Below are 8,709 nucleotides of genomic sequence, written 5' to 3' on the forward strand. Positions count from 1 at the left end.
TATATTTTGCCCATTTTTAAATTGTTTTGGGGTGCCTGGGTGGCTCAGTCAGTTAAGCGTCTTCCTTCAGTTGAGGGTCCTGGGTTCAAGCCCCCACATTGGGCTCCCTTCTCAGAGTGGAGTCTGCTTTTCTCTGTGTCTCTCTCTGCCCTACCCCCAAGTGCGTGCACATGCTCTCTTTCTCTCTCTCTCTCTCTCAAATAAATAAATAAAATCTTTTTAAAAATTGATTTAAGTGGAAGGACAAATCCAGATCCTGTTACTCCATCTTGACCAGAAGGACAAGTCTCTGCTGCTCAAAATCTAATCTTAACAAGTACCAGAAATTTTATCATACATGCTAACTTTTTTCTACTCTTAATATTTTTCTTTAAATCAGCTCAACTTTTTAACTAGATAAATAGATTTATTCTTTTTAACGTAATATTCCTTATTTAGTTTTTTTTTTTTTTGCCTTGAAGCCAATGTAGCAGCAGAGAGAAGAGTAATCTGTTTATCCTAAGGTTTAAAGAAAATCATAGTACTGATAAATCGAGAGATGGTCTCGTGAGGTCACCTGTCCTATTTTTCTCTTCTCTAAAATTTATTCAGTACATGCTTAACTCTTGGGTTCTGTTATTTTACCCTTTTTTGTTATGAATGAATCCCTTCTTTTTCTTTTCAGTTTTATTGCCCTTGCCTTGGTTCAGAATTTCATTATTTCTTACCTGAACTGTTAGAGTAATCTATGATTGGGTCAAGGAGCACGTACAATCCAACCTGCAACCTTCTGCTGACCCCTGCATCTTTGAGATACACTCTATATGCCAACTTCTGGGTGTTTCCTTTTAAAGCACAGAGCTGATCAAATTGTTTCTATTCTAGAAGTCTTTTAATGTGCTATCTAAACACTCTCTCTCTCTCTCTCCGTATATATATATATATCCTTCTAAGTAGCTTAACTTTCAGGGAATGGGCCATTTATATGGGTTATTGATGTGAATTTTTGCTTAGGCTATTCCTCTAGTCTCCTAACTGGTCTCTGCTTCTGTGCATTCCCACCTCCAGACTATTTCTCACCCAGAAACCAGAATTCCTTTTCAGACTTCCACCACATAAATGTGATGCTGTCATTTCCTTGCTCAAGACACTCCATTGGCTACCATCATAGTTAGGTGATATGTAAAATCCTTGCAATGGATCACAAGGCCCCATGTGATCACCCAGAGCTCTCACCCTTTCTCACTGTGCTTCAGACACATTGGCCTTACTGCTGTTCCTCTAATACTTTTAGGGCCTTTCTATTACTTTTTATTCTGCTTATTAGTCTCCTTTCAAATATGTATATATGGCTTCTCTTCCTTTACCATGTGCTGAAATGTCATTTATTTTAAAAGCCCTTTTCTGGCCACCTTTCTAAATTAGTTTATTCTTTTCCCATCTTCCAAATCACTCCTTTTTTCTCTCACACACCCTTATTTTCCTTCAAAACCTTTACTTCTGTCTATCTATCTATATATCTGCCTGTTTAATTTTGGCCCTGCTTTCTCTCTACTTTGTCTGTCTATAATAGAATGTATACATCTCCAGGAAGGTAAGGACATTTTAGAACACTGTAGTCATACTGCTTACAACTGGTTGGGTGACTGCCGCAGGAATTTCATAAATATTTGATGAAAGAATAATGAATGAGTGAAGAAATGAATGAATATATTTCTCTTCCCTTAGGCTCACTTTCTTGGAAATGGTTTTGAGTTTAGCTTTGCTGTTACATGTTCCATTTTATATTCTATTATGGAAAAGATATAGTTGATTTACTCTCGGGGTTTGTTTCTTTTCTACCAGTTATTATTTAAATAATACAAGAATAACTCTTAATTAGCTTTGTATTAATCTATGACAAATGTTAGCAAAAACCCAATGTTTTGTGAACTGAAAGAACATTTCAAACATCTTTCCTAAGTTTATTTTGTGGTTTGACAGTGTAAATAAAATTTGGTTCGGTGATCTAGGTGTTTGAGCCCCTTTTTGTCTAAAATTGCAGTAATATTTTAAAAGTTATGTAGGATTTCAGGTAGAAATTATGCTTGAGAAATGACAATTTCAGATAACATCAAAGCTCTGTATATAGTGCTACACAAATCTAGATGAGGCCATTTGTACTACGATCTATATAAACAATGCTCCCTGGAGATGCGCAGTGTAATGGGCTCAGCTCTGCCCGTTTGCTTTTCCTTGATCCCATTTTCTTTCCTTTTCTTCCACTGTGCTACTGACATAACTACTGTCCTGAGTTTGATTATTATCATTGCCATGCTTGTTTTAATATTTTTACTAATTGTGTTTGTCCATAAATGTTAACTAGAGTTATTTTGCCTTGCACCTTACAATTTTTGCCATAGTTTTATTTTTGAAATGTGTCCCATTTGTCCATAACTAATTCATTTTAAATGTTGTATTGTATTCCATTTTGAATGTTTAGTAGTTTATTTATTCTTGCTTCTGTTTTTGGACATTTGGGTTATTTCTAAGTTTTTGCAATTATATAATGCTGCAATAAGCATTTTTTATACATGTTTCCTTGTGTACATGTGCAAGAATTTCTCTAGGGTGCATACCAAAGAGGTGATTTGCCAGGTTATAGGCAAATCTTTAATTTGCCAAGTTGCTCTTCAAATGTCTGTAGAAATATATAAACATATCTGCAGTGTATGTGAGAGTTTCCTTTATTTCACAAGCTCACAGTATTTGTTATTATTTGACCTTTTAATTTATGTTTTTATGGGTATGAAATGTATCTCAATTTTGTAGTAGCTTTTAAAAATGTTTTTTCAGGGGCACCTGGGTGGCTCAGTAATTAAGTGTCTGCCTTCAGCTCAGGGCGTGATCCCAATGTCCTGGGATCGAGTCCCACATTGGGCTCCTCTGCTGGGAGCCTTCTTCCTCTCCCACTCCCCCGCTTGTGTTCCCTCTCTCGCTGGCTGTCTCTCTCTCTGTCAAATAAATAAATAAAATCTTTAAAAAAATGTTTTTTCAGTGATTAACTGATACTAATTTAATTTAGTAAAAAATTGTTTTCTTTTTATTTTTGCTAAAAGTAAGCATTTTTAAATTTTCTCTAATTGTGGATTATATATTTTGGTAGCTCTGGTTGAAGAAGTGTATTTTGCACAGAAGGAACGTGATGAAGCTATTATGTCTCGCTTGCGGTTAGCCAATGAAGAGAGAGATGAAGCAGTTGCAAGAGCCAAGCATATGGAAATGTCTCTCAAAGTGTATGTATACATTTAAAACTATATGTGACTTTTGAAGCATTTATAAAGTGTTTGCATTATATGGTGGTTACATATTAAGAAAAGTTACTGATTGTTACATGGTACACCAGTAAATTCTATATTCCCACAGTCATGCTGTAGTAGTTTGCATGTCAGGGGTAACAGTCAAAAAAAAAAGGGGGTGGTGTGGGGGAATACACAGCACTGTCTGTACATTACTCTCTTTACTTCTTCATAGCCTACTGTTGATATCCTTACTCTGCCTTCCTTTATGATGCCTCTTTTCTTCCCTCTCTTACTATCACTTTTTTTATCTATTTAAACTATGTGAGTCTTTCAGTGCTCTCTGCTTCATATGCTTATTCCTGTTTGTCACTGCTTTTTACTTTTATTAGGTGTATCATAAACTTTAATGACATTTGAAATAGGGTAGAGCCTGAGGATCTCCATGTTTAACAAGCAACCTAGGTGATTCTGATATAGGTAACTAATGTACCACACTTAGACAAATAATGCTCTAGGAATTTTCCAATCTTAATGTGACTTGGGAAATCTTGTTAAAATGTTCATTCTCATTCGGTAAGTATGGAATGGAGCTTAAGATTCTGTTTTCCTTCAAGCCCTCTGATAATGTAAGTGATGCCAGTCTAAGGAGTCAGATTTAGGTAAAGGCTCTAGAGCATCTAGAAATATACTACTTGTAAGATAGGTACAATGTAGTAATGTAATATTTTATGATGACCCATCAATATACTTATTGAGTGTTTGCTCTGCCCGACATTGTACTAGGCTCCGTGGGGGATTACAGTAAAGTACTAATTAAAACATTGTTCATTAGGGAGACAAAAAGTCATTAAATAATTAACATTACAGTGTTCAAGTTGTGATTAGATAATGTGGTTTGTTTTTTGTTTAGATTAATGGCTTCTTTTTTTTTTTTTTAAGACTGATACTCATTATAAGGCATTAAACTCATTGAATAATGGAAATAAAGAAACCAAAAAAATTTACCTATTCCCCAGTGCCTACTCCCAAATAACTATCTTTATCAATAGAGAAAGGTTATTCCAAACATTTTCTTTGCTTAAATGGTTAAATACTATTATCTACAAGAATGGATGGTTGATGGTGGTTGAATGGATGTATACATAGAATTAATTTGATAAAAATCAAATAATTCTCTACATGCTGTTTTATTTGAGAGGCAATATAATGTAGAGGTTAACGGCAGAATCCAGATCCAGACATCTGTATTTGAATCTTAGCTCTGTTGCTTCCTAGCTGTACAGCTGAGAACAAATTACTCAGAGTCTCTGGAACTCAGTTTTTTGCCTACAAAATGGGTAAAGAGTGCCTACTTCGTATAAGTTGTTATGAGGACTGAATGATTTAATAATTATTGAAAAGTACCTGTGTCATAGCTGGTGCTGTGTTACTTGAATTTGGGAGTAATAGTCAATTAAAGTGAAACTAAAGAAATTTTTGAAACTCATGGAAAGTTTACTTTATACAGTAAGATATATTAATTCCCCAAAGATCCTTCAAAATTTAAGAAAAGAGACTGAAAAACATCAAGATGTTGGAATCATCAGTTCTTTTCGGTTTTTGGAAACATGCAGTGTTTCAGTTAAACAGTATCATTTGACTTTCAGCTATGAAATAAGTTTTAAAATCTTTGTAAAAATTGTATTAGATTCTATAGCCAAAATGCCCCCCTGTTGTTTAATTTTGATTTTATATTTAAAAGGATTGAATAATCATTATCTGTAACTTTTTTTCATACATGACATTTTATACCTGGTTTCTTTATTTTGGGAAATCCCTGGGTAACTGAATTTCACTTTCAGTTTTTTGAGGAAGGACTAAAAATACTTTATTCTCAGATTTAGCATGCCTCAGACTGGCTTTGTGTTATTCTTATATTCATATTGGTTATGAATGAAGTTATTGTGTTAAGTATTTTTTATTCTACACATTGTAAAAATGTTATTCTATTTTTTGACACTGAATTTGGCTAAACAGAAATCAGGTCACAGGTTTTTTTTTCTGTTACTTATATGTGACTTGTTTTGGTTTTTGGTTTTGGGTTTTTTTCATGCCAGGATACCTGAAGGATTCTTTGTTCTTGAAGCAGAACTTGATCATGGTGTTTGTTTTGATTCTCACCGCATGCCTCACCAAGGACTCTTTGATCCTTCTTTTAGTCCAGGGGAATTTTAGATTTGTGAATTTTATATTCTATTTGTTAGGTTGTTTTAGAGACTCTAATTATTCTTATATTGGGGCCTTTTGTCTTTATTATCTGTTCAATAATTATTTGAATCCCCCTCTCTTTCTCTGCATTCACTGTGATCATCTCAAGCCTTTTCTTCGTATTAGTAATTCCAGTTGTCTCTATTCCCGTCCTGATTTTTTCTAGTTCATTTATTAAATTTTTATTTATTCGTTTATGGTTCTCAGCACATTTCCTTAAGTTTTCAACTTCCTTTTCGTTCACTTTTTTGTTTTGGCATCTTCTCTTTGAACTTTCCTTTATTGAATTCATATTCTTATTATGTTCGTCTAAGATACCAACAACTGGCAGGAAAACTTTCTTCTTTCCTTTGGTTTATATTATTCCTTATATTGTGATCTTTTTTTTCGTCATGTGTTTGTGGTGTATTTATTTTTGCCATGTCATTTCTCTTCATCTTGCTCATGCGTAAATTGTCAAGAACTTTTCTTTGTTCTGATATAGTGCAAGTGAATTTTCCTTGATAAGCATTTCTTATTTGAAACCTGTTTACCTTCTCCTCAGAGCTACAGTTTCTTGGCAAAGTATTGCTTTTACATTCCCTCGTGCCCATGGGGTGGGGGGGAAATAGAGGTTGGGAAGATCTCCTTGAGGCTGTACACCCCTTTTGTTGGAGGTTCTGTCCTCTGCCTAAGGGATTTTGTTTGGTGTCTTTCAGTGGACCTGACAGGCCTATTCTTGTGTATATCCGATTGCATGGAGAATTACTTTTGGGCTTTTATTCCATCAGTAATAGTGGAAAACCTGTTTACCTTCTCCTCAGAGCTACAGTTTCTTGGCAAAGTATTGCTTTTACATTCCCTCGTGCCCATGGGGTGGGGGGGAAATAGAGGTTGGGAAGATCTCCTTGAGGCTGTACACCCCTTTTGTTGGAGGTTCTGTCCTCTGCCTAAGGGATTTTGTTTGGTGTCTTTCAGTGGACCTGACAGGCCTATTCTTGTGTATATCCGGATTCCATGGAGAATTACTTTTGGGCTTTTATTTGTTCCATCAGTAATAGTGGAAAATGGCCGCTCTGACGCTTCTTCCTTCCTTTGTAAACATTCTTCTGTAATACAGGCTTCTTCTGTTCAGGGAAGAATTTTACTTTTCTCTGGGCCATCTGCACAACTCATTGGTCTCTCAGGTTATTTTCAAGCTGTATGGTGTTCCAAGTGAAAAATTCTCAAGATTTGGTGAGCTTACTGTCTTTTCTCCATACCTGTTTTGATGTGTAAAAGGAAAAGTTCGGTGAACCTGGCCCAAATCATCATTTTTCTACCCTACTTTTAAAAATTGCTATGTGGTGTCCTACTTCCTTTACTGTTTGACTAATTTTTATCTTCTGTTCATGTGGCAGATTTCTGTGTTCAGATTTCACTCCACTGTCTTTACTTGGACTTCTTTTTTTTCCCCAATAAACTTCTTATTTTAGAATACTTTTAGGTTTACAGAAAGTTTGCAAAGATAGTACAGGGAGTTTCTATATAGCCACCTGCCAGTTTTCCTTTTTGTTAACAGCTTAGGTTATTATGGTATATATGTCACAGGGGAAAAAGCAACATTGATACATAAACTCCACACTCTAGATTTCACTAGTTTTTCTCATGTCCTTTTTATGTTCCAAGATCCCATCCAGGTTCCCATATGAATTTAGTTGCTATGTCTTCTTTGCCTACCGTAGTCCTGTTTTCTCAGACTTCTCTTGTTTTTCATGACTTTGACAGTTTTCAGGAGTATTGGTTAGGCATTTGATAGAATGTTATCCAATTTGGGTTTTTCTGAATTTTTTCTCATGGTTAGACTGAGGTATTGGTTTTGGGGGGACAAAGAATACAGGACTGAAGTGCCATTCTCATCATATTATTTCAACATTATGCTATCAACATGACTTAACACGAGTGATGTTAATCTTGGTCACCTAGCCAAGGTAGTGCTTGCCATGTTTCTCCACTGTAAAGTTACTTACCAACATTCCCCTTTCATATTCTTTGAAGCAGATTACTTAAGTGCAGCCCATACTCAGAGGTGGGGATAAGGGGTGTGGGCTGAGAGCTTAATTGAGCTCTACTTCCCTCATGGAAAATACCTACATAAATTATTTATAATTTTGATTTGTCTCCTCTCCCTCATTTATTTGTCTGTTTATGTTAGTATAGACTCATTGATACTCGTTTAATACTTTGGGTTATAATCTAATACTGTGTTATTTATTTTGTTGCTTGAAGTATTCCAGCTCGGCCGTTGGAAGCTCTTTCAGTTGGCCTCCATAGCTCTTTGACATGTCCCCATCCTTTTGGTTTTTAGACACTTTTCTTTTCTGTCACTACAGGATGCCCCTGGGTCATGTGTTGTAGGGATGTATAGGGATGTGCCTCACCCATAAAATCAGCCATTCCTCAAAGGGCCGTGATTCCTTTTGTTGGAAAACGGTATTAGAAACCAAGATCTGGATGCTGGGTGTGCTCATTGTTACTTGTTGTGACTACTTTTAGGCCCAATCAGCAGAAAGAGCTAGGAAATACATGTATGTATACTAATATACATACACATATATGAAATTATTCATGTATGTATCTATCTGTATCTTTATTAAGCTAAATCTGAATTCATACTTATTTCTCTGATTCTAATCCAGTGCCACATATTTCATTCTGGCTTTCTCCTTTTTCTTATGTGTAATTTCCTCTCCGACAGTAAGAAACCTGTTCTCCATCCCCCACCATCCATCATTTCCTTATTCCTTCTACCCCAGTATACGTTATAACTCTTTCAGAATCATTAAGGCACATCCCCATGAGAAACAACTTTACCTACTAGAGTACACTGTTCATGTATAGTTCCTTTAGTCTTTAATCTTACAGTTTCCAAAGTACCACTTTCCAAAGTTACTTAGAAGGGCTCTTCTTTTTTCCCTCTACCTCCTTAAGTGAAGTTATGTAATATAGTTTGTAATATAGTCAGGCTCTTTTTCATAGTCTTCATACTATCCTAGGGTCGTCTCACCTCCTGGTGATTCTTTTTCTGATTTTGGGGGATTTTGAATAAAGTTGCTTTAAGCATTTGCATACAGGTTTTGTGTGGACATATGCTTTCAAATCTGTTGACATAACGCCTGGGACCTACGTTTAATCTATGTTAACTTTAGAAGAAACTGCCAAAGTTTCTTCCAGAGTGGCTGTA

General features: G+C 35.5%; 1 protein-coding gene across 1 annotated transcript in view; it reads left to right on the top strand.

The window, feature by feature from the left end:
- MIPOL1 (mirror-image polydactyly 1) overlaps positions 1-8,709 on the top strand; it is a 310,557-nt gene that overhangs the window by 82,448 nt on the left and 219,400 nt on the right. The window contains exon 7 of the mRNA XM_034648675.1: positions 3,125-3,258. Coding sequence (XP_034504566.1) covers positions 3,125-3,258 — 134 coding nt within the window. The remainder of the gene's footprint in view (positions 1-3,124; positions 3,259-8,709) is intronic.

The sequence above is a fragment of the Ailuropoda melanoleuca genome, chromosome 20, assembly GCF_002007445.2.
Source record: "Ailuropoda melanoleuca isolate Jingjing chromosome 20, ASM200744v2, whole genome shotgun sequence".
Lineage (NCBI taxonomy): Eukaryota > Metazoa > Chordata > Mammalia > Carnivora > Ursidae > Ailuropoda > Ailuropoda melanoleuca.